The 27,026-nt window shown below is 39.0% G+C and overlaps 1 protein-coding gene across 5 annotated transcripts in view; it reads left to right on the forward strand.

Annotated features, from left to right (window-relative positions):
- The first annotated feature begins 205 nt into the window (after positions 1 to 205).
- Positions 206 to 27,026, forward strand: part of HGF (hepatocyte growth factor) — a 62,297-nt gene continuing 35,476 nt past the window's right edge. For 4 of the 5 annotated variants that reach the window (XM_074573689.1, XM_074574614.1, XM_074576414.1 and 1 more), the window contains exons 1-6: positions 206 to 421; positions 12,517 to 12,682; positions 17,452 to 17,564; positions 18,164 to 18,278; positions 23,044 to 23,186; positions 25,915 to 26,035. In XM_074573689.1, coding sequence (XP_074429790.1) covers positions 346 to 421; positions 12,517 to 12,682; positions 17,452 to 17,564; positions 18,164 to 18,278; positions 23,044 to 23,186; positions 25,915 to 26,035 — 734 coding nt within the window. In that variant the 5' untranslated portion in view covers positions 206 to 345. The remainder of the gene's footprint in view (positions 422 to 12,516; positions 12,683 to 17,451; positions 17,565 to 18,163; positions 18,279 to 23,043; positions 23,187 to 25,914; positions 26,036 to 27,026) is intronic. The other variant, XM_074575511.1, reaches the window with a different exon arrangement.

Consider the following 27,026-nt stretch of genomic DNA (forward strand, 5'->3'; position numbering starts at 1 on the left):
GGAGGGAGGCAGGGGGGAAGGAGGGAGGGAAGGGTGGAGGGAGGGAGGGATGCGGCGGTGGGAGCTCTCTCCCTGCGCTGGCTGCGGGGCGGGGGGGGGGGGGAGGCAGCTCCTGGGGAGGGGAGGAGAGGAGGCAGAGAGGGGATGTTGTTAAACAGTTTCTTACCGTAAGAGGGAGTTGGGACCCAGATCTTTCCAGTTAATCACACAACAAACTTAGATCATCGCAATAAAAAGCAGCTCGGCTCACTCTGCCTCCTCTAGTGACCGGCTGTGCACAGGGTCCTTCCGAGGAGCCATCTCCTCTTCTCCTCCCCGCCAGCCGCCGGGGGGGCCGCCAGCACCATGTGGGTCACCCAACTCCTGCCAGCCTTGCTGCTCCATCAGCTGCTGCTGCTTCCCATCACCGTCCCTGTGGCAGGTTAGTTTTTCTATCACTTACGCTAGTGACACCCCGCCGCCACCACCCTCCACCTCACAGCTCCATCAGTTTCCCTCTCCCTCTCTCCCCCGTGGCGAGGGTGGGTGCTTGGGGCGGTGCACCGGGGGCATCCCCCGCACCACCGCAGGTGGGACAGGCGGGGAGACCCCCGCCACCTCCGCCAGCTCCAACCCGCTCGGCGGGGCAGGCACCTGGCCCCGCGGCCGGGCGGGGGCTTAGGTGCGCTGGTGCCCGCCCAGCGCCTCCCGCGCCCGGGGAGGGATGCGGAGCGGAGCGGAGCGGTGCGGGACAAGCCGGGCTTTGCCCGCGGCAGGGTGTTGGCGGCCAGCGGCTTGGGGTGAGACACGGCAGGTTTGGGTGGTTTGCGGAGTGGTCGCTGCTTGTGCCGCCACCGCCTCCCCCGGTGAAGGGGCACTCGGGGCTCGCTTGGGACCGGGAGCCCTGGAGGGGCTGGGAGCGGGAGAAGGAAACCTCAGTTTTGTCCATAGGTGCTCGCGGCCGTTATCAGGACGTGAGGAAACATGTGTCCTCAATTTCCAAGCGGTAGAATAAATGTTAAGCAACAGAAGTTGACAAGGAATACCCAAAACACAGGATAGTACGTTGCTGAAAGGGAATATCCTTGCTGAAGTTCAGCAGCGTGAGCATGCTATTTCCAGACTTGTAATTTCATTAGATGTTCCCGATGAAATCCGGGAGGCGGAGGGGGGGAAGGAACGAACAATAAGTAATCAAGTGCTGGAAGCTCTTTAGCTGAATTTCTTTCCTGAAGTGTCCCCCTTGGACTGGATATCTGAAGAGCTCACTCTGTGTTTCTATTGGCCCTCTGGGGAGACGTTTAAGGAAAAAAAAGTTTGCAAAGGTTTCTACAAACCTTTCCTTCCTTCCTTCCGACAACATTGTTAGGGTCAGACCTTTGGACAGACAGAAACAAAAGACAGCCACAATTCAGGGAAAGGATCTGCCAGGAGTGGGCAGAGTGAGGGCAGGCACACTCTGCGCTCGGTCCTGGAGCAAGGTCTGAGGGCATCAGGCGACGTGTATGGCAAGTGATGTTGATGGCTTCCAAGACACAACTACATTTTCTAGTTAGAAAAACAAATAGTTTGAAATGTAATTTAAAAATGGACTACTTCGTGATCTGAGAGGGCAAGTAAAAAAAAAAAGACTGGTGGCATCACGTGCAGTAAAACCTGTCATTTTTCCCCTACAGTAGGAGTGTGGTTCTGTAGGATGCTGAACATCTCATCAGAGCTTCTGTGCTCAGTCTGCTCAGTGATGATTTTGTTTTTGTGGGCATTTTTAGCAAGTGACACAGAGATGCAAGCACTATGTTACTATACTTTTCTGAACTCCTTTTCCATGTACATTGCAATTTCCATGTTACGGACATGTGACCTCTCTCAAAAGTGATGACTAGAGCTGGCTAGGAATTTTCTGAGGAAATGTCTCTTTTTTTTTTTTTTTAAAAACTGGAAAATGCTGACCCATCAAAACTTTTCATAAAAATAATTCCTTTTAAGCATAAACTTTCTTTGGCTTGGTTCCCCCAAATCAAATAGAAGAGAAATTTGCAGCAGGAGATATTCACAATAACAGTGCACAACCTTCTGTTGAGAAACCCTCACCTATGGCAGAAACTCATCAACTGATGGGCTAGTTTGAAAAAAAAAGCTGAATAAACACTCCCCAGCTGCGTTCCATGGGCCAAAGATACTGAAACTGGTCTGCAGCCCAGTTCATAAGAAGCTAAGGTCACGCTTACTCTCTTGATATTTGGGATGCTTTTCTTGGATGAGAGGAAGTCCGTGTTCTCCCTGATTGTAGGCTCTTAGCGCTGGTCTGTAGTTTCCCAAGCTCAATGAATATTTAATCTACCTAATATTCCAACAGGAGAGATTGAGAGACAGCCTCAGCACTGTCCTGTCAGTAGGCTGACTCTTAGGGTTGTGCTCTAACCAATGGGCCCTCCAGTTTAGGAGTGGCTGGTTCATCTTGATGTGGAGGAAAATTAGATTTCCAAAACTTCAGAATTTTTCACAGAGTAGAACTTGTTTTCTGGCCAACTTTCACAGTGACAGTTTCTTGGCAACCCTCTCTTTCTTAACTTTTCTCCCCCACCCGCCTTTAATATTAATCAAACCTATTGTATGCCTTATGGGCAAGAATGAGGACTCTTACCATGCGCTGCCATTGTGCTTACTTTGCTTTTTAAAAATACGTGATCTTTAACAATAGTGTCTGGATTTTTACAATTTAGGCAAGGGGAAGTTGTGCCATTCCTCTCTGAAAATATATTGACTGCTTTCTAAACATACATGGTATCTTTGTACAGGATGTTGAATTCTTTTTACTGGGATGGTTTTAAGAAAGATATTTATTATTTTTATCTATATGAAAACAAGCTAAGTGGTGAAAACAAAATTTTAAAATAGGGAAAAAGGAAGTCTTTTGCTAATGCATGTCCATAGTCCATACTTTTTCGATTACAGTTCTGTCAAAGCTGATTTTAAATGTATGTAATGATGGGTGTTATTTCTTCTGTGAATGGATCTTTTAGGGTTGGAATCCCATGTCCTAAGTTCTGTGCGAAGACAAAGTCCTGTGTTGCCGAGTTTGCTGCCTAATACAGGTTGGGTTATATTAATGGGGAAAGAAAATGGAGGGTGAAGAAAACACTGAGAAATTTTCATGTCAGCAAGCTGTCCACACTATCAGTTTCTGAGTTTCTTTTTAATATATAAAAGATAAGAGGGTGATTGGTGAAAGATAAATGTGCAAGGTTCCTATAGACTACTTGCCTAGTCATTATCAATATTCTGTAAGTCTCTGTCACTTGCACAAAGAAATTAATCTGTAGCTAATAACTTTATCAGGGAATTTTCTTCCTTTTGCAGATATTATTCAGTATTCTTAGACAGTATCTCCTTAATAATGTTAATCTAGTGAAACTAAAAATAACTTTTTAATCAAAGCAAAAAGTAGACTGGTATATTGCTAAAGAGTGAATGTTAAAGATTTATTTCAATTAAATATATATTTTTCTGTGAAAAGACTGTTAGCCAAGTGTGTTTATTCAAATTTCACAGCACTTTCTGTAGTTTGGATCATCTGAAGCAGTTGTTAATGAAAATGTGGGACTTGCACTTAGTTTCTATAAATAACTATTGTTTAGAAAAAAATAAAATCAAATCCCGTAGCCATAATCGATGTTTGAATGTTGTGTATTCCTGTGGTCTGCATAGCTAAGTATATTTTAAAAATTTAACGTGATTTATACTTCCCCATCCCAGCTGTAGATAATCATTATGCTATATACTGTCAACAAAGCGAAATGATACTCTGCCAATTGGAAGACTGTATTCCTTCTGTTTAATGGAATCCTTTTGGTGCTCAGTGCCAGGGGCTGCTTGTTTTGCTCTCACATGTAATACAGCACTTGCCCTGCTTAACAGATTTTCTGTTTCTATTAATGCCATTTTCATAAGCAACGTAGCAGGAGAATACAGAGTTGAAAGACATGAGATTAAAATGTTGCATAAAACTCTGGAAAATTGTGCACTGAAGTCAAGGAAAGGAAAGCCTCTTATTGGAGGAGCTCATCTGTCATTATTGTAATACTTCAACTGAGGCCAGGGCTGGAAGGGAAATGTGCAGTCTCCCTCCGAGAACATAATATCTCCCCTTTGGATCTTTACGCTGAACATTAGTTTGCCACTTAAGCATTTCGAACTTTTCCAAGGAGATTTGAAAGCAGGATAACTGGGCCTCTTGATGGGTAAAAGCTTTATGTGGGGAGGAGAGGGTTGCCCTGAACATTGTGCAGTTACTTGTACTGGATGAGTGTTGGAATGTCACTCTCTCCCCATCAGTGTTGAGGTGGAGGGTTGAAGGGCAGAGGCTACAAGGCAGCAGGGAAGTGAGAAAGGATTGATCACGGAGGCGAGAAAGGATTGATCTCCATGCTTCGTTGGGAAGCATGACTGGTAGGAGAATTGGCACGATGTGAGCAATGCTTGCAGTGGGGAAGTATGGCAATGAAAAACAACTAGGAAGGGGTGAGAACATCCTCACTGTTACCCCATCTGTTTTCTGTAGGGTTTTTTGGCAGTGGCCCTTAAAGGACAATAGAGCTGTTCCCGAATGTGGTGAGTACCTACACGTAAAGCAGTGCTGCAGCGAAGCAGAGCTGGGAACACGCTCCAGATTAGTCAGATGTGTTGGCAAAATCTAGCTGCAGGAGTTTTCAATGGCTTGTGGGCCTCCACCCATGTTCTGTCTGATGAGCCCGGCCATGCCTGGCAGTTCTCGGTGCTGCTGGCCCAGCTGGGGACTGGCTGCTCCCTCCGTCTCCCCTCAGCTCCAGCTCTTCCTATGACTCCTGGCCTTGGCCAGCAGCACTGGTTTTATGTATACAACATGCAGCAAGGCTCTCATCACTCCTCACAGGGGCTGTTTTGCTGCCCTCAGCAGTCCATCACTCTTTGTTTTGCCCAAATTCCTACCCTGCCTGCCTATGCCTTTCTCTTTATCCTGCACTCCGTGCCTGGGCATCCTCAGTGGCAGCTGAGACGCCATCAAGACAGAAGCCCACAACGTGCTGGGTGCCCCAGAGGAGACACCAAACGCTTGTAAAGATTGTGGAATGCAATGCGAAATGGTGGGGATTTAATTCTTGTGCAAAATGCGTAAAAAGACAAATCTTACAAAGAAAAATCCTCTTAGTAATTTAGCCAGAGGTTAGATACAGCAAGTCAGAGTATAAACTGCAGAACATTTGTTTCTGCCAATGGGTCCCAGCATCCTGCTGAGCAGATAACCTTTTCTTGGAAGAAAAAGAGCTGTCCTTTTGCCTCTGCCATCCAATTTTAGAATATACTATCAGTTGTTAGCATTATCCTTAGCTTCTTGAGCTTTCTTGATGACTATAGGAGAGGGTTACAAAGGCAGGACTCAGCATAAACATGAAGTTGGGTTCCAAGTAACATGGCAATCTCTGCAGCTGCTAATAAGGGGTATGCGTGCACGGGGGTGGGTGTGTGAGTGGTAATATGCAATGTAAAGCCAAAAAGAAATATCTTTCTGCATTTCCTGAATCTGCTCAACAGCTAGACTGAAAGCCAATGTAAAAATAAGGAAAAAATTATCTTCTATATTATATATCTATGTTTCAAACTACTTTCTAAAAATTGTAGATTTTTTTTCCCATAGTGGCTCTTTTGCCAAGAAAATAAATTTCAGCAGCTAAAATAATCGCATCATCCTCCAGATACCTTTCTGAGAAACTGTTTAATTGTGACAAGCTAGAGATGCCTCCTTGGACAGCTGGTTTTATTTTGGTGACTTTCCATCTATACAGCAGTTTTTATGGGTATGGTTGGTAAACTTCTTTCACGCCAAATTATTGTCTTACATAAATAACCACATTAAACTTAATCTGGCATCTAAATCTATTCAATCTACAAAGTTCTTTTCTTGGGCACATTTCAGAGTTGTTTCAGTTTCTCATTATGTTGGTCTTTCTTTCTTTCTTTCTTTCTTCCTTCCTTCCTTCCTTTCTTTTTTTTTTTTTTTTTATTTTTCCAAATGAGAAGTCATTTGGAAAAGGTGTTCACTTTTTTGCATTCTAGCCAGGAATCTGGACATTTCTGATACTGAAACAGGCATAAGGAGAAGTCAAAGTAAATGAAAGTAAGTTAAAAGTAAGTTGAAAGTGCTGAGCATTAATTCTTTTTTATCCGAGTGACTCTGTTAGGACTTGTTTTAAGAGAGAAAACTGCATTGAATGTATTTCTTTGAAAAGGGCTTCCTAACTGTTCTCATAGATAACAATATTTTGATGCCTCTATTAATGGTTTTAGTATCAACATTCACCTTTAACATCTTTTCTTTTACTACTGTGACCATACTGTTAAATAAAGCATGTGGTGTCTGAAACCATTTAGTAACATCTACTTTCACCATCTGGTCAAGTTTTGTTGTGTGCTTTTTTTTTTTTTTAATTAATGAAGCCAGTATATTTACGTTGTCATACTGGGGCCTGCATCAATATGCAATTTACCCTTGATGTTTTATATCCTTTGAAAAGCATTGTCGTGGAAATACATCATTGAATTTAATTAAAAGTATCCCTTGAACCATGTTTAATTGACAAGTTAAACACCTCACTGCATTTGCATAATGTTCTTCAATGCCAGTATGCTGAGAAATGTTGCTTTATTTCAAACCCTACTCACTTACTTTTCTTCTTACACAAGCTTTACCAAATGCAATTTTATGCATATAATCTAGCATACTTTATTTTTTTGTTTTCATATTAAATTGTCACTATTTATACTGAGATAATAATTCAGCTTTTCTATCTATTATAAAAAGTGTTTTCTGACACTGTGATAACCCATCGTTTTGCAGATTTTTGCTTTGTACATTTTTTTGAGATCTAACTTTCGCTTGTTTCTTTTTTTTCCATTCAGATACATACTTATGAATATCTTTTCTTGGGTGTAACCATGCAATTTTTGTTGAGTATGATGTTCCCTGTTAAAATGTTTGTTTCATTTATTGTATTGAACTATGCTTTCGTGCATTTATTTCAGACATGTTTAGGGTTGGGCTTTTGTTTCAGGCTTTTGTTCTTTTTTTTTCCCCAAGAGTTTCAAGTCACGTGAAATTCGGCTCTCATATTTTTTATTTTTTTTTTCTAGCTCAATGGGGAAATCCAGTTTACTTTGGCTTGCAGTGATGATTGTTTGCAAAATTAAGTTAATAGCTAATCTCATTTTGACATTCTGACCTGGTTATCACTTATAACACAAATAATTCAATCTCTAATTAGTCCATCTGTTAACTGCTCAAGGTCAAGTGACTTCATTTCATTAAAAACACAATGCAAAACATTAAACAGAGAACTAAAATGCCAATTGATACTAAAGGGGCTATGTCTCTTCTATGTTTCTGAAATAAGTGTATCAGTTTATATGACCATTTTTCTTTACTGGAATATATTTTGAATCTTTGCTTCTCTGAGCTTCCTGCACAGTGTGTGGACAATTTCCCTCTTTCAGTTTTTCTCCCCAATGCCATCTTATTTTGCATTTCATTGCACTATTTGGAAGGACTGCTGTTGATTCCTGCAGTTCTCTGACAGTATCTTCCAGCCTAAGGAATTTAGATATCTTCATTTTCTTGATTTTTTTCCTCCTAAAGATTTAGTTTATCTCTGACATCTAACAAACATGATGAAGAATGGTTCTGTTATGTGACTGTCCATATTTTTTTCAAAACGGAAAATTATAAAAGACCTTTTTTCCATCCACGGTATGAAGACCTGTATCCAACTTACATACATCAGTAACTATGATAATAGAGAAAAAAAAATCATTACTGCAAACAATATGAAGTTTAGCACAACAAAGCAAATAACTACTTGGAAAAATGCTGAAGTTCTGCAAGTGTAAACACACAGAATAAGGAAATAAAACTCCATACCAAATCATCAAGATTTCATTAAGAATCTCATTTTAAATACAAAAATTCAATTCAAATGTATTTCTCTTCTCATTTGGAAAATTTTGTGTTGAGTTTTGATGTGTTTGTTCTGTGTAATAAAGTGGGGTGCAAAATTTGAAAGAAGTGAAATGAACGAGGCATCTCACGTTATCACAAGACTTCACAATGCGCTTCTTTAAGAAAGCACTAACTGTTGCATAGACTAGAGTGAAACTTGGAAACGCTGGAAGCCGACATGCCAAATGCATCATAACTCCTGTTTAATAAAAGCTTCGTAGAGTCTACGACAAGTCCATAAAAGTGGAGATTTTTCTCAGGGAGACAGCCAGTATGCTCCAGTTGTACTCTGTAAGGCTGTAATTCCTAAACCTAAGTATACATCTGCATTTGAAAAAGCTGGACTGGCAGAGGAAGGAGAAAGGGATTACCAATGAGGTAGATAAAGCTAGAAAAATTTCATTGTAAAATTTTTCTGTAGACAATACAAGTAGGGTTTTTGATCTCATTATAATGGGCAAAGGTGATCCTTAGGCCTGTTGATGTCCTGTATGTCATTTTGGTTACCACAACAATGGTATCATATTGGCTATATTAGTTTTTTACTACTAAACAGCTAATGCAAAACCAAATCCTTTTTGTGGTCCGACTAAGACCTGAGAGTCTGAAACTTGACTTGCTTAGGTATTTGAACTCTAAATGGCCTGCAACTAGATTTATACTGAATTTCTTGACTCTTGTATAGCTCACTATTAGACCTATTGTTTTCTGCAAGGTCTGAATTGTTATTTGAGATATAAAACATAATTAGATAGTTTCAGGACTAAATGGTGTGCTGGTATGGGAGCCTAAAGCCCTTTTTGATGTGGGACACAGGGACAGAAGAGAAAAAGGAAACTACTTTGCTGTCATTTTCCCATTAGTCCAACAGTTAGAAAATATCTGGAGAGTGGGAGAGATCAAAATACAAACACCTTTGCTGATTAAAACCTATTTCTCTTGTAAAGAAAGTGTCTTAATTTCTATGATATTGAAAATTATAGCATCCGTTACTCTCAGTACTTGCTGTTTTACTGGTTCTATTTTGTATAAATATAATTAAGATCGCATTTAAGTAGGTTCTAGAGTACAGGTACTGCAACCTCCTGGTGAGTTTTCTCACCAAAATGCTGCAGAATAATTTCTTTATCCTTGATGATTGGTTTGGATGTGGACTGGAACTATTCCAAGAAAAGATATTGCTGGAAATCTTTTCACCCAGATGCTCTATACTTTGAGCAGTCTCAGTTAATGCTTCATATCTGAGAAGTTTATACAGAAATCTCACATGAAAAAGGTCATAATGGAACGCAAAGTTGGGTTCTTGTAGTTCCCAAGTAAATATCTTTCACTGTAAGGAACACTTTTTTTTTAGTAAATATTTCAAGCATTTTATGAAAATGGAAGAACTCCAGTAGGGACACTGTGGAAATCCCAAATGAGATTATGGAGTCCTTGTCCAGTGCTGCATCCTACCAGAGCAAATGTGGTAGTTTCCATTTCCTTGGGCGCTGGCTGAGCACTTCTTTTTTCTGTTCAGACAAGGTTGCTACCATGTTAAGAAGTAGAAAGAAGAAACACTCTCACCTTTTTGAGGTTTTTTTTTAAGTTGACTGAAGAAATATTTTTAGTTAGTGGTTGCTTCTGTTGAAGAAAAAAAATGTTGATTCATATTTGACTGGATTCTTTTGTATTTGAATCAGCTGCTATTATTTTCAAATTTAAGTGGAATGTCAGACTTCCTTAGTAATATGATATTCAACTACAAGAAACATTAGAGGACACGACCCACAGAATAACCGAAGTCCTGATTAATCAAAGTTTAGGAAACTGGAATGAATGGCAATCACAAATTAAGAACATTAGTTAGAGCATATTGCATGATAACCTTTAATGTAGAACATTTCTAGGGCATTATTTGATTTAAGATTTTTATAATAAAAGCACCTAATTTGAAATAAAAAGGCTCAATTATTTTCATTTATTTTGTTTTTAGAGTTGTAAAAGTAATGCTTTGCGTTATTCTGATGGTTCTAACAGTCACACCACAGACGCCTTTGGCCCTTTGCCTTTTGGATTATAGGCAAGTCATAGAATGTTGTTGTTTGAAAGCTAAAGTAAATCAGGCTGTTATGAATTGCTAAAAGCAAGATCAAACCCATAATCCTCTTTGGACAACTGCTAGGAAAAGAAGAAAAAAAAAGCAGAACTGTGAACCATGTTTTTCAGGCAGAACAGAATTTCTTGATTTTTTGAATCATATTCTTGCATGTTAGCTGGTGAGTTTAAGAAGCTGTTATCATCGGGAATTAAGATAATGACACTTATCAGTAAATGGGAAATGTTATCATCAGGAACTGAAAGAAAATACTTTGATATTTCTGTACAGATAGATTCTTACCTCCATTTGACATAAAAGTCTTGGCTGAGACAATTTAGAACTAACAAATACGTCTTGTAAGATAATAGATTGAGAGATTTACCACAAAAGCTTTATAGAAGACTTGTTTTTCTGTGGTTGTCTTAAAGAGCAGATGCAATCCTTTATGCATCCCTTCAGCTCTATCACAGGTACAACAAAAAATAAAGCAGTTTCAGTGTAGACACAATGGCTTCCAGTAACCGAGTGCCGGTACTTAAGGCAAGAGTATCCTCACAGCATTTCCCTAAACATAATGATTCATTTTGGGTGGGTGTGCACTGCACTAACACAAGGGCTGAAAATGCTTAAGAGAGCTAATAGGAGTCCCTAACACAGCACCAAAAGTATTAACATTTGATCTTTTCATCAAAAGCTTCTTCATATAATAATAACACGGATGTGCAAGTAAATAAATACTTTTTTGCTGAAAATGGTTGTAGCTGGAATTAAAATCGTGGGCTATTAGATGCAGGGGAATAACAGAGTTCACCTTCATCAGTTCAAAAAGAAGGAGAGTAGGATGGGGTGAAGATTATTTTATAGGGACATCACAGCAGAGATATTCTACTCCTTTGATTTTCTTATTTTTAAAGGCTGAAGCTTGATGAAATCTAATTTAAATGCCTTTGGTGTATTTTTAGGTGTCTTAGGGATAACTCACCACTGAGAGGTGTGATTTAGCTGAATCCAGTGAAAATGTGAGCTCGCTTAATGATCAGGATGGAAGTTCTGCAAAGGGAACACCCTTAAGCCCTCTTTGGCTTTACAGTATGTGGAGCTGGCAGTAACTCCTTCAGAGCCTCAGCTATTGTAATTTACAGAGTTATTCTGAGCTTCTGCACAGAATGCACCAAGCAAAAATCCACTGGCCTAAGCACACTCTGCACTTGCATGAGGAATTATCTATTCAGGATAATTGAGCACTAGGGTGAGGCTTCATATATTTGAAAGACTGGCAAATTTTAATAAATTGATGCTTAGCATTCGTGTTCTATCATTGTTTCAGATTCTGTAGAGAAAACTGAAAGGACAGCTGTGAAAACAGTTATATGGAAAGAAGTTATGAAAAATATTTTTAGCTACTTTGTAAATTAAGGAGGGATTAATTCACCTAAATTTACCTGGATTAGTCATCTAATCCAAAAAGATCATCTGGGATCATTGAGTGAAATAGGAGCAATAGATCCAAAGCACAATTCGTCCTCCCTGTGTTACTCATCTGTCAGAACTGGGAGAATCACTCTCAAGAGGTACTCATCTGCCTTCACCGACGATGGAGCAGCCTACACTGGCAGACTTGTTTCTATGGAAAAAATTATTAAAAATACATACATATGGTGAAAACTGTGGGTTTTTCTTGCAAAAATCAAAAATGTTTCCTCTTGCACTTTAGCCAAACATCTCTAGTCAGTCTTCCCTGCTCCATTTTACGCCCCTTCCACCGGGCCTTTGAACAGGGATGTGGAAACCAGATCAGTGCATTCTTTTTTGCAGAAATCTTTGCAACAGTGCAGATCATTTCCATGATATGGCCTCTGCCTCCCCTGCTCTTCTTTTCTGTAGGCTAACAACTCTAACTCAGTCACACCTAAACTGCACACAACACTCGCACCGAGTCTTCACTGGAGCCGAAGGAGGACAAATGGTTATGTCACATCACTTCCAGGCATCACTTCTTTTCACAATTTGCAATAAAAAGTTTGCTGTTCATCTTTTTCACCTGAGTTTTTCATGGCAGTATTTATAAGATCTCAGGTTATTATTATCAGGCATATTTTGGGGTCTCTGAAAAAAAACTTACAAAGCGTGAAAAACTTTCCTCTTACCCTTTTCTAGCATTATGCAAGTCTTTATTTGAAATTCATTTTGCTATAATTCCTACCATTTCTGTTTTTAAGAATGGGGAGCACCATCTGAAATAATCAATTCTTCTCAAGTATCTGCTTGTACCTTATTTTTGTGAATTTCTTTATGCTTTAGGTACCAGTGTTCCTATAATTCCTAATAAATGTTATTCATATCTAATGCAATCTTCAATCTCAGCACTCTTCCTTACAGTGTTTTTTTTTTATTTGTTTTTTTTTTGTCTTCTTTCCTTCTTTCTTAGAGGGTAAAGGAAAAAGGAGAAATCCTCTTCATGACTTCAAAAAAACAGGAGAGTTGATGCTCATTAAAGTAAACAAAACACTAGAAGTAAAAACCAAGCTGTTAAATACCACTGAGCAATGTGCCAAGAGATGCAGCAGGAACAAAGGCCTTTCATTCACTTGCAAGTAAGTTATGTATCTCTATTATTTTATTGTTGTTTTTTTTTCCTAATGGAACCTATATAACTCCTTTGACCAAAGCTCTCTCTGTAACTGTCATCAGTGCTAGCTTGTACTAAGGATTTCCATGAACTTGCTCTACCTGTGCAGAGCGTCAGTCTTTTCTGAAGCCTTATCTGAGTTGTTCTGTCTTCTTAGCTTGTCCAATCTGTGATCTTTTCCATAACATAGCTGAAAAAATATACTCATGTTAAGATATGGATGACTTGTGCTGCACTGTAGCGTTCGGTGAACATTTCTGAGATTTTTATGTCTCTTATAAAATGGTTATTGTCACACATCACAGCTGCAGTATTTCAGCACCACTTCAGACCATATTCTGTCTTCATTCTTTGCACATTACTCCCTCTGAAATCAATGGGAACCTCACACATGGAGTGCAGATACACGCACTGCTGAAGTTCACTGGCAAGTGCGACGAATCTGATACAATGGAATCAAACCTTCTGGGCTGCACAATCATTACAAGTATATGACAGTTATTCTTCAGCATCTGCTGTCTCTTAGAAACACATCATGCAGCTGATTGCTTGTCTGCCTTGTACACATTCTCTACTATTTTTTGGAACAAATCACTATTATTTTTCACATGTATTAGACTTAAATTATCCCCCTGGCCTCTCTTAGTCTAGACCATTAGCAATAAATGAAAGGACATGAATGCAGGAGAATCTTGGAGAGAATGGATGGCTTCTGTACTGGTGAGTACTGGGCTAAATATGAGCCTGGTCTTGAAACATAAAAAAGTCTTGACAATCACTACAAATGAAAGCTAGACCAAATGCAATAACAAAAGGTCTTCCTTGGCACAAAAGGTCCTCAACTTTAATTTAATCCTTCTTTAAGCCTTTAAGTCCAGTGTTGCAAGACCTAGTTTGTGTTGTGTTTTGCTTTGACTATTTATATATGTAAACAATGAGCAGATCTTACTTATTTCTGCTAGAAAATATTTTCCAGGCACTAATATTTTTCACATGGTACAAGCCACTCCTTTTCCTATTGGCAGATCTTCCACTGAGATCATTGCCAAGTGGATCAGGTTGTATTCAAGAGATCCTTGAGTTCTGATGGTCAGCAGCGAGGAGTATTATAAAATTAGGTTTCACAGTATAAAAAAATTCTGAAAGATGCCAAGGAGACAGCAATTCTGTATTCCAACGTCTCTTAAGAAAATTGTCTCAAGCTAGTTGTAGCTGCTCTGGCTGGTATGTTCCGTGTTCTGAAAATAAAAAGTAGGTTAATATATTTATAGATTATATTTTACATTAATAATAATCTAGAATCTCTCTGAAAATTTAAAACTTTTGCATTTGTGAAGAAATTTTTTCTATTGGGACAGCATCTGATGGATTCATTCAGGGGCAAATTCTCTCTGCTGTAATCAGCCAAGAAAGCAACAGAGAAGAGCCATGAGGGGCTTTGAGAACACAGCTTGGAAGAATCCTACTCACAGATAGCAGGATTACAATAGTCACATACCTATTTTTCACTGAAGATGAAAAAGAATTGTAAATCTGACTACTTGTGCTCTGAATTTCCAATTTTCCCCTACATTTCTCTATCAAGGAAGGCTAGCAGCAGAGATGTAGGTGGTTAGATCTTTCCTGTGCTACCACTATGCAGCACAACATGAAGGATTTTCTGTATCTGTGAACATTCTTGTGGTTTCCCATTTGGCCCCAGATGAGTCCAGTTGTAGTGTGCACAGTTCTTTGATGCTACTGTAAACATGTATTTGACATGTGTTCCCTTTTAAAGGAATCAGTGATTACTAATGTTTCCCTTTTATTCCTAGGATCCTCAGTCTTTAACTTCATACCAGCATATGGTTACTACAAGGTGAAATTTGTTGCCAACTTAAATTAAAACCAATTAGTTTACTGGTTGCTGTGGGAGCATTCTAAAATAACAAAAGTAGTAAAACAGAATGACATTTTAAATACTTGAAATACAGACTTAGATTTTCCTTTGTTTATTGACATTTTCATGGCTTGATTCTGATGCTTCACATCCATGCAGTAGTTCTCCATCACTCGGGTCATGGCACTGATGTTTTCTTCTCTGGATGCAAACTCGATTTTTTTTAAGTATTAAGATCAAATAAAATGGAAATACTTTGTAACATAATTGTGACAATAGCACTGGTAGCAGCAGCCTCTGGGTATGTACCCCGTGAGGTACACCAGCAGGAAGAGGGTTGGGTTTCTTTTCTTCCAGAAAGTGGTAAAGTAGCAGATTCCAGGCACTACACACTTATAAAAGGATCAGCCACTCATTATTTTGGGGGGAGAAGAAAAAAAAAAAAAAAAGAAGGAAACTTTTGATTTATTTATGATAAGTTTCTGTATCACTTGCAAGTAAATTGTGAGCATTATATTTGATAATCATTAATCCTTGCTGTTTTTAACTCTGACACCTTTTTGTTGGAGCTAATATATGTCACTTCCTAGAATGTCTTAGAATGGACCTTTCCTCTTTTCCCTTGCTATCATGTTTTCACAGATCTTGATCATTTCCAACTGAGTTGCAAGGTCCTTATCAAGATTTGTTTCTTCTTCATAACACTATTCCTAAAATCCCCCCTCAAAATACTCCTTAGATTTGCTTACCTTGTCTTTTTGACTTCATAACTCTCTGTACATCATTTTCAGCCTTCCCTATCAGCTTTATTAACCTGCTGCTAGACTGTTCTTATTCCTTTGTTTCACCACCATTTGCAGTCTGTTACTCCCACTGTTTTCCTTCAGTCATCCTTGCAGCTGTCCCACTACATTTCTTATGGACGAGAAAAAGATTATGTAGTTACTATTTTATTGGCTGTGCAGATGACTTTTGCAGACATGTCACTTCCTTACCTACAAAGCTGTGCCTGTCTTACCCTTTGTTATCTGCTTAATTTCTGGAGTGTCTTTGTATTTACAGAAAGGGATTCCAGTACAGACCACGGGATTCCAGTATCAGAGAACCTACTGACTATCTCAGTACAAATAGCAACAACAAAAAAGGTTGTGATCGGCAGTATCAGTATAAGAAAGTCCAAGAATTTGCTTCAATATGTTGACTTTGGAAGTGTAAAAACCCTCCAGTTTTGGGTCCAAGAAAAGATTGTTAGAAACTTTTATGTGCAGAAGTGGCTGAAGACAAACTGGAAAGAAACCAAAAGGCAACTGAAAGGCAAAAAGTGAAAGAAATGTTTGTAAACAGTGCATTCTGCATTCCCGCTTTAGGAGGGAGGAGGGGAAAGGAGAATGTAATTGGAAAGGCAGGAAAGGTCAAGGATATTTTTGTGAAGATGGAGTTAGAGGCACTTGGATACGCTCATATTTGAGAACTCGCCAGGAGAGAACAGAAGGCTGAACAAGGGCAGAAGGATGAAGGTTAGCAGGTTGGAAACATTTGGAGTCAACAGAGTAGAGAGAGCAGTTGGACGAAAAATCTGTTTGGTGATGGAAATGATAATGAAGAGGATGTTTGAAAGAGAGAAGAGTGGGGAGGTTGGATAGGATCTTGTAATATTTTTAACTGAAGCCAGCAAGATCTCACACAGAAAAACTTCTATGGTGAGAGGGGAATTAAATGAAGATCAAAGAGCTTTGAGTTGGGGGACGTACTGCTCAGGAATATGGCACAGCCAAAGTACGGATGAAGTGCAGGAAACCTGTGTGTTCTTTTGGATATTATCAAGTAGTGTTAAAATGCCTTCTCAGGTCAGAATAAAATACCTTAAAAAGTTTGGGATGACTGACAGAAATGTAGACTTTGTGGTGGGCTAGAGAAAATAGTATCATGTCAGTGATTAGTTATTTGGTGCTAATGAGAAATTAAGGGAAAAAAAAATAATTTTTTTTTTGTTTTTTGTTGTTGGTGTTTGTTTTGGTTTTTTTGTTTTTCGTTTTTTTTTGTAGTAACTACTGCCCCCACCCAGGCAGTCAACTGTGTGTTTAAAATCCTTTAAAATATTTAACCTACACTTATGGAATTTCCTTTCAGAAGGATGCTAGGAGAAAAAGATGTGCAGATTTCATTTAAAATATTGAAAGAAAATGTTTTTCCCTTCTGATTTCTGTTTGTGTTTCTTTCCCCCCTCAAAATCCACTCAATTCAGCACACATTGTACCCTAGCCTTGAAAGCAGTTAAAAATAAAAGAAAAAAAGTAAACAAAAGCAAAGCAAGGACAAGCTGTAGGTACACTATCACAGCTTAGATTATTCATAAAAATAAAAATAATCTTGTTTTTAAAAAGCTCTGTTGTTCTAGGCAAGAAACAGATTCCTTGCTCCTGAATTTTCCTCAAGCCATCAGTGTGATATACTTAACTATTTCAGAGATATATTGTAAGGACGGCAAAGAAGATGGTTTAGAGTCTTCTTTTTTCTTTTTTTTTTTTTTTTCCAGAAAACAGCACAACTGGGGACACAAATGCTGTCTCAGTCACATTCATCTCACTTTTAAAATAAAGATCTTTAATGACAAGGGAACTCTTAGATTAGTGTGAACAACCAAGCTGGTATTTAATGTAATGGCCACATCAATTTAATTTCTTTGTTTCTTTGTTCTTGTCAGCACAGTTGTGGGTTTAAACACTAATTTGGGCTGTTTCTCTGACTTTCCCAGTAAAAATAAATCTGATGTCATTGCATGCTCCTTGGCAAGCCATGTTTCATTATTATAAACCACACAGAGATTTTTTTTCTCATCCAGATTTTCTTTGCAGGGCCTTTGCTTATGACAGAGTTACAAAACGGTGCCATTGGTTATCCTTCAACAGCTTGACAAATGGTGTGAGAAAGAAGCAAGACCATGCGTTTGATCTGTATGAAAAGAAGGGTAACTGATTTATTTACTGATTTTGTTTTTCCAGCTATGGAGGGGGAAAAAAAGCTGAGGTCAGTCAGTGACTTTTTGGCTGTAAGAGTATTCTGGGTATGGGGCAGTTTTATGCATTTTGAAAGCTGCATCCACAGTTTTATTTACAAATATCCTGGTTTTGTTGTCATGCAAGTTCATGTATAAACTTGCTTTTGTTCAGTTTTCCAACCTATGTATTTGCCTACCATCATATGCACTAGTCTGAGCTGCTACTTCAGTTTACTAGTTAAAAGCTCAGTTTTATGAGTTACTGTTATTGACAGAATATTGCTTTTATTTGCCTCATTAATTAGTGGGGGACTTAAGTTCTCAGACATGGACTTTGGGTCAATCAGACACTTTGGAAACGTTTTCAATAGCTTTCTTTGGGAAGCTAGTGATCAATATTTTGGAAAGAAAAAGAGGCAAGAATGTATGTGGACGATTACACATTATTTTTAGTAGTTAAGTAGTTAAAGGCTATCAGAAATATATTGTTTTATGTGAAAACTGATGATGAACTCTAATTTTAAATACATTGACCAAAACCCTAATTTTCATCTCTTTTCTTGCAATAGACTATGTCAGAAATTGTATCATTGGAAAAGGAGCAGATTACAAAGGAACGATATCTGTTACCAAAAGTGGTATCCAGTGTCAAGCTTGGAATTCAATGATCCCCCATGAGCACAGGTAAGAGTTCATGAGCAGAGACAATGGGAATAGTGCTCAGACAGCTTCCATAAAGAATGGTTTGACTTATTAGCAGACAAAAAATTTATGAGAAAACTGACCTTAGACAACAAAATCTCTTAGGTGTATTCTCGCCTTTCCCCCAAGAGATGCCGCTCTCCAGGTCTCAGAAAAACCTTACCTTCTTGGCCTTTCTCCAGAGGTCTCTGTTAATGCCAGCCTGTGTATCTGGATCCCTTCCTTCCCTGTGACAGCTTTTTTTAGCTGTTTATATCCTTTTGATCTCTTAGCTACTGGCAGAAACAAAACATCTGCATAACTTCAGTCTGGGGTCTGGAAGTTTATCGCTGGACTCCCAGGAAACGGGTAATTTTAAAAAATATATTATTAGGAAGTGAGGGATAATAGGAATATTAGCCCATCTATTTGATCAGTATATAATTATTGTTACTATATTTTGCATAGTTACTATTAAATCTCTATTATTTGTAAAATGTGAAACTCTATAAAACACTTAGACCAGGCAACAAATACATAGAAAGGACAGAACAGATTATTGAAATCCTTTCCTTCAGATCACATGAGCAGTAGTAAAAGACTGATGCAGCGGGAATGGCATTTAAGTTTTGAGTTTAAGACCTGATACAGTGAGGAACTGGGGCCATATCTACACCTTAAGAGTAGACTTCGTTCAACTATATTAGCTAAGGAAAAAGAGAAGAAAGCCAAAAACTCCTGGTAAAAACAGATTCAACCACAACAAATGTTGCTGGAAACTAGCAAAAGGTCTATGAAGCACTGGTCTATTCTTTGACTGTTTCTCTTCGAACCATTTTGTATTGGCTTTAACCATTTAGATAATGAAGCCCTAAGAGCCAAAACGAGTGTCCTCTCACCCATAAGCTTCCTATCCACATTGCTGCCTTTTGTTCTGGACTCACAGCAGCAGCACTTTCTTTAGGAGGTGCCAAGCTGGAGACTGCTAGTGAGGAACTGGGATGTGCACTGCTCAGTCCTGTCCTGACTAAATCTATCCAGTATGCAAGATGATATCTTGGAACAACATTAAAAGGCAAAGGATACTTGGGTTTTCTCTTCTTATGATGTGTTACAAAGCTGAGCCTCGGGCTTGGACTTGACTGGACTTGGCTGCTTATAATATAGATGGTACTGTGTCTGATTTTGAGTGTGGGACTGGGCCCGCTCTAAACTGTGAATGTGTGACAAATACCACCAGCTCCCGCAGGAATTACCTCTTGAGACTTAACACCTCAAAGTGTACAATCTTCATTTTTTAGAAATGAAAGAATTCTCAATAATTACACCCTAAGCAAGTATGAATATTTATTCTAAATAATATACATATGACTTTATAAAATTAAAGAAAGAAAAGTGCCTGAATAGTATATATTACCACTAAATTGCATTTAAATATACAGCATCTACAGCTTTATCTAATACATTTGGACAGCCGCTCTTCTGTGATGTATTTTATGAGAATGACTTTTCTCCTGTCTTGTGCAATAAGTTTAATTTTTAAAAGGTCACTGGATAAATGAGGTGGCTGCATGCTAATTTTGTTTTTCAACATCAGAAAATATGATTTCATCATCAGAGACATGAGAGAGATGGGAAGAAGCAGACAGTAGTGGTGTGTTTGGAACTTATTAGTATGAAAGGCTTAGATTTTTAGGTCAGTTTTTCTCAACATCTGATTATCACAAAGTGCCATTGGAAAAAAAAAAATCCCTTTTCATATTCAAGGGAGAAATGTACTTTAGTGATTTTTCATTATCTTTCTAGAAAGAACTGAAGTAACTTCAGGCTTTAAACTTGTGCTTAGATTTAACAAATTATATTTTTATTTATTTGTATTCCAGTAGAACCTGGAGACTCCCAGATGAAATCAGGGTTCCATTATTTTTGTCTCCATCCTAGTACGGATTACAAGACTATCTTTCTGTTTGCTCTTAAGAGCTTTTTTTGTCTAAATGGACAAAGCCAATGCAAAAATGGTTCAAAGGGAAATGGTCAAAAGAGTAGACCGGTACTTCACAGGCTTTTTGCTAGTTTCCATGGCTGTTGCTGTGGTTGAATCTGTTTTTACCAGTACCCTTATTGGCTTCAGTTTTTGGCTTTCTTCTTTTTTCCTTACCTAATATAGTTGAACTAAATCAGCACACAGCTTTAGGAGTGAGTCCATCTTCCATTTCTGGGTGGGTCTTTGCTGCATCTCATCTTTTCCTCCCTCAAGAATGTTGCTTCAGTACCTGTTGAAGCCACTTGTATATCTGACCCATTTGAGTTTCTAATGCATTTACACTTTTTTTTCTTTTTTAATTTTCTGACAACATACCTGACATAATTTGAAATGCCTTTTCCCCATATTTTCTAATGTCCGTAATTTCTGAGCAGAAAGATTTTCCAGCAGGATAATTAAATAACAATTTTTAATATGCACTGAAATACCACATTAATACATACACAGGTTGCAATGTCCCATCAGTAAAGTTTGCCCAGGGCTGCCTTTAGCTAAAAAAAAATAAAATTGAGATATTTGTATTACAAGACTACAGAGGAAAACCAGAAGCAATAATTCTATAGGCAGCAGTAATGACATAAAAATTATTCTCTTCAAGCACTAAAAATAAGAAAAGCACTTTTAAATAATGCTTCCACATTGCCTTGACTAGAACCACAATGCAATTAACAGAGGTATTTTCCACTTCAGTTAGTTCAAAGATTTCATTAATGGGAATAAAACATGATTAAAATGTCACATGTCAGAATTTTCTTTTTGTTTCTCTCTCTTTCTTTCTTTCTCTTTTTAAAAATTGTTAATTTATTCATTTGTAACATAGAATTTGCCAAGGACAGCAGGAACCATACATTTCTCGTCTGCTTTTGTATATAAATTAAATAAGTGTCTGTGTATGAAGACTGTCCCAAGTGCTTAGTTTAGTTTCCTAAGCTGCAAGTGTCTAGTCTGCTAAAAGAAGTTAGATGAAATTTTATTCCTTTTTTTCCTCCTAGAATATAGATATGTTTGAATTCCCTTGGTGATTAAAAAAAAAAAACAAAACACAAAACACACCGAAACAAAACAAAACAAAACAAAAAAAACAACCAAAAAAAAAGCCTTGAACGAACACCCAAAATAAACTATTGGGCATTTTCAGAATAAAAGGTGCACTTTACTTGTGGTATTTCCACCAGAATTTAAATATGCTGAAAAAAAAAATGGAACAAATCTTAGAAAGCTCAAAAATTAAATCAATTTATTAAGTTGAATTACAAGTTTTATGTCATCCCCTTTGTCTTTTGCCCGACTTTTCAATTAACAAGAACAAAACTAATATTCATGGAATTGAGCATAACTCTGAATTTGATGTGGTTTTTAACTATAGAGATTTAGCTGCTGTTCAAGCATCACTGCAGTGAAACTGGCAGTGAAGTGTCACTGGGTTCGTCTGCAGTGTGCAGGCTGAGTGTGGTCATGAGCTCTTGCAGTGGCATTGAATGCAACCAGCTCTGGGGTTGGGCTTCTTACTGTGGGGATTGCTTACTACCGAGTCCCTAGTTTTTGGGGAAAAAGAATCTATATAACTTTTAGGTATAAATATGTATGTATACATGCCTACATATGTCTCTATATGTCAGTGTGTATGTGGGGGTTTCTCTAGAGGTACGCACAGAATTTTACAGACAGCTAAGAACACAACCCCTTGACCCTGGAGAGTTTACATTTGATGGACGGAGCATGAACAGCAAAGTCTCATACTGAAAATGTGTGTTAGGCAAAAAATAGAGTATTCACTCACATTTCTATTAAATCACTAAAGAAGAACAAAGTGCTTAACATTGGCCCGAGAACCACTAATCTAAGAGAAAAATCCTAAGGGGTTTTGTTATTTTATAGCCCCTTACAGCAAAAGCAGAACATATAATGAAAGGGAGAGCACAGTTTAAGTCAGTGAGGTCACTGTTAAATGACCTAATTTGTACGATAGTGATGATGTCTATAAGTAGCAGACCCTAAGGTGAAAACAGTGGGGCTTGTGGCAGAACACGAAGCAAGACAGCTAAAGCGGGATCTGGGGAAATTTCTGATGCTGAAATGCAAAGCAGTCGGTGGTTTCGGGCAGTGAAAGCCTCTCAGCGCAGTGTGTCACACCGCTTGGTCACACTCACACACTCCTGATGCCCAGTTCTGGCTGCTGCCTGACCATGAGAAGGGTCTCTTCTTGTGGCCTTTATGTAGTAGGTGCACGCAAAGCCCAGCCGGGCCTGTTGTATTTGCACAACATGCATGTGAATGGCAGGTCTGGCGTGGCTATGGACCCAACGAATTTTTCCCCTATGCACCCAAACCAGTTTTCCCCCTTGTCCAGAGCCCTTCCATCACTGTGTGAGCAGTGCCGAGCTCGTGAAGGAGAGCACAGCGAGGGCTGGCAGGGGCTGTGCTGCTGCCTCTGGCTCTGCAGCAGATAGTTGGCTCCGGACGCCCGAGGGACGGGAGTAAAACTTGCTAGAGCAAGCTATGGGCTAGACAAATTGTCCCAGATTTAGGCCATCGATTGAGTAATCCCGACTGAAGATGTGTATTTGTGTATGGACAGATATTTGGGTGTGTGCATTTGTGTAGGCAGGGTGGAGGGAGAAGGAAGCAGAAATGTGATTGTTTCTAACTGTTTGTAAAAAATAGTATGATTAACACCAAAGTTTGCATGCTCTTATACTGTAATGATTGTCATTTTAAAACTAGCTTTTTGCCTTCGAGCTATCGGGGTAAAGACCTGCGGGAAAACTACTGCCGAAACCCCCGAGGGGAAGAGGGAGGGCCGTGGTGTTTCACCACCAGTCCAGAGACGCGCCATGAAGTCTGCGACATCCCCCTCTGTTCACAAGGTAACCCAGCATGGCTCACGCGGAAAGTTGCCTTTTCTCCCCTGACAGCAGGTACACAGAACGGGTACAATGAAACACTAGTTCCAGTGATGCTTGCTCGTGGACTTTGGAGAAAGAATAGGTGATTTCTCAGCAAGAATAACTCATGTAACAAGAAAAGCAGTTATTAGAGAAAGAGGAGATCTTGTTATCTTCCAGTACTCTGGAAGACTTAAACAAGTTTTCAGGCTCAACAGCTTTTTTTCAGGTCATGGAGGAGCTGGAACAATGAAGTTGTGCTGATTGCACAAATGCAACCCTTTTTTCACTTGTCTAGTCCATAGTGAATCCATTAACAATCTCAGTATTACTGAGTGATAAAATCATCTAGTGCTATTCCATGGTAAAATCAACTTTTCTTCTTGTTTTTGATGAAAATATAGATATTGAATCACAAGATGAAACTCAATCTAAGCAAGCATTTTGTTTTTCGAATAAATACTGTAAATAAGTAGAAGGGTTTTTTTATAAATTCAATCCCATTTGACTTTCAAGGTACAGAATTCAAAAGACATTTCATGTGCATTTGTTGACTTTTAAGTTCTGTTAACCTCCAAACTAAGCTCTTATATCTTGCTAATCAGACAATTCAGTTCCAGTCAATCAACCCATTTAAATTCTCAAGATAGGATGCCTTTAATTTTCCTGCCAATGTGTCATGTGCAATAGCTATGCAGTGGTGGGGGGAGAAAAGGGAGGGAGCAGGAGGAAGGGAGGGAGGAAGAGAATGATTTACAAGGAGCTTGAAAATCTATTAAAAGCTAACATTTAAAGATCAATTTAAGTGAGTTTCAAATGGGATAAGACCTGGAGCTCACTGCAGGATGAAGACTTTGGTAGCGGATGTTTTGACTGAAGAGTGAGATCTGTAATTGCATAAATTAGTATTTACTAAGTGATCCTTCGTTACAATTACTCTAATTAGAGGGCACTTGAGAAATGTGTCTATAGTTAATTATGGTGAAGTTATTTTATATTTTAAGACTTCTCATTCTAAATGATGAAGCATATTTTGTTCAACAGTGATTTCAAATCCCTTTGGTAGCTTTTGCCCAACTCTCCCTCCACCCGCAAACTTTCCCAAACCAGGGCTGAAAATGTATCACAGTTTAAGCTGCCAAAAAGAATTAGTATCGAAAAGAAACAGTATCATATGTAGCTGACAGTGCTGGGAATTTAAAGAGACAGACTGTGCTGCATGAAATTGTGATTCAGCCGTTATTATGGACTTCTATTGGTGGTCAATGGAGTTAAATTCAGCTGGCGTCCAGTCACAAGTGGTGTTCTTCGGGGCTCAGTGTTGGGACCATTTCTGTTTAACATCTTTATTGATGACCTTGATAAGGACATAGAGTGTATCATCAGCAAGTTTGCAGATGACACGAAGCTAAGCGGGAGTGTTGATCTGCATGAGGATAGGGAGGCTCTACAGAGAGACTGGGATAGATTGGACCGATGGGCCAATGCTAATGGAATGTGCTTCAACAAGGGCAAGTGCCAGGTCCTGCACTTGGGCCACAACAACCCCATGCATCGCTACAGGCCTGGGGAAGTGTGGCTGGAGAGCTGCCTGGCAGAAAAGAACCTGGGGGTTCTAATTGACAAGCGGCTGAATATGAGCCAGCAGTGTGCCCAGGTGGCCAAGAGGGCCAATGGCATCCTGGCTTGTATTAGAAATAGTGTGACCAGCAGAAGCAGGGAGGTGATTGTCCCCCTGTACTCAGCACTGGTGAGGCCACCCCTTGAGTATTGTGTCCAGTTCTGGGCACCTCAATATGAGAGAGATATCGAGGTGCTGGAGCGAGTGCAGAGGAGGGCAATGAAGCTGGTGAAGGGCCTGGAGAATAAATCTTATGAGGAGCGATTGAAGGAGCTGGGACTGTTTAGTTTGAGGAAGAGGAGGCTGAGGGGAGACCTCATCACTCTCTACAACTACTTGAAAGGACATTGTAGAGAGGTTGGTGCTGGTCTCTTCTCACAGGTAATTAGGGATAGAACAAGAGGGAATGGGTTCAAGCTGCAGCAGGGTAGGTTTAGGCTGGACATTAGGAAAAAATTCTTCACAGAAAGAGTGGTCAGACACTGGAATAGGCTGCCCAGGGAGGTGGTGGAGTCACCATCCCTGAATGTGTTTAAGGGTCGTTTAAATGTGGTGTTAGGGGATGTGGTGTTGGGGAGAATGTTGTAGAGTGGAGTTGATGGTTGGACTCGATGATCCCAAGGGTCTTTTTCCAATCTAAATGATTCTATGATTCTATGATTCTATGATGTTATTACACTATGACTTAGAGTGATTTAGGATAATCAATGTTAATTGAAAATACCACCTCTACAAAGTACTCCTCCCTTAGATGTGTGTCTCCCTCTGTACCTAACCATAGGTAAGCTCAAAAATCTGGTAGGAACATGAATGCCTCTAGCAGCTCGCACCTGCCTGCCTCAAAACTGTAAGTGTCCTCTAAAGTGATACCAAATATAAGCATCTGGGTTAGATCTAAAGAGGAGATGCAATTCTATTCCAAAGGACGTTTCCCATACCAACCTAACTAAAAGATATTACGTTTTTATACCTCTCTATGTTGGTTTCAATTTGTAACAGCAGGGACACGGTTTAATGTTTTTAAGTTTTTTTTTATGTGCTACAAGTCATCAGCATAATAAATAACTAGTACCTATTTTTTTTTCCTAGTGGAATGCATGACCTGCAATGGAGAGAGTTACAGAGGGCCAATGGATCACACTGAGACAGGCAAGGAGTGTCAGCGCTGGGATCTTCAGAGACCACACAAGCACAAATTCCGTCCAGAGAGGTAATCTCTCCTCCCCCTTAAGTAAATCCATGTGGTTATAATTTGAAAATCACACATGTTCTGGAACCAGTTGGACAAAATCAGCATTAGCTGCACTGAAATTTATGGAGTTCACCAGTTTTAGTTGCTTGGGCTTCTGGTCCATGGTGTGTGCAGGCTGGCTACAGTCCTGGTGGAGATGCAGGATGGGGACTAGAGGCTATTTTGTGCAGTTGTGGCTACATCCCATGGCTGCGTAGTGCAGTGATGTACATCACTGCATTAATTTATCAAAATTTCCTCCCTAGCTTCATTGACATTAAAATAGTGACCTCTGAATGTTTCTGTATATGTTGTTATGTAGCTTCGGTCAGCTTAAAATACCTTAAAGTAGTCACAAAGTAAATAATGATTAAACTTCATAAATTTTTCTTAGAGTTCTTAACACAATTAGTGAATCTAAACTTGCAAAATTGTCAAGTCAGAGTATGCTCCTTTTTCAAAATATTGATCGGCTTTAAAGCTGTAGATGATCTTCTGTTGAATCAGGTCTAAGTATCCAATTTGTTTGACCAAAATGTTTGCCTACTACAAGTTTTTTTTTCAGCTTGGGAAAGGAATTCATCGTTCTGTTTAGCATTTTATGCAAATGGATTTATATTTTAGACTTTTTTTTTTTTAATTTAGGCATAGATAGATAATACCAAAACGTGAGTCAGAAATAGCAAGAAAAATTTCATCCCCATTAGGGATTTTCCTAGAGGGTGAAATTCACCTGACTGCAAAGGGTCATCTATAATACATCATTTTGGAAGGATTTTGTGTGGTGGTTTAGGCCACACAGGAGGGCCTTTGTGTTTCTTTTAAACAGGACTAAAGTTTCATTTTAGTTTTACTCTGTATTTTGGATTAACTCCATTTATAAAGTGGTTTGAATAAACTTAAACTGCCAGAGGAAGACTGCAAGGATCAACAGTCTCTGAATGATTGAGACCTTCCACTGAAATTATCT

Source organism: Larus michahellis, chromosome 1 (assembly GCF_964199755.1).
Source record: "Larus michahellis chromosome 1, bLarMic1.1, whole genome shotgun sequence".
Lineage (NCBI taxonomy): Eukaryota > Metazoa > Chordata > Aves > Charadriiformes > Laridae > Larus > Larus michahellis.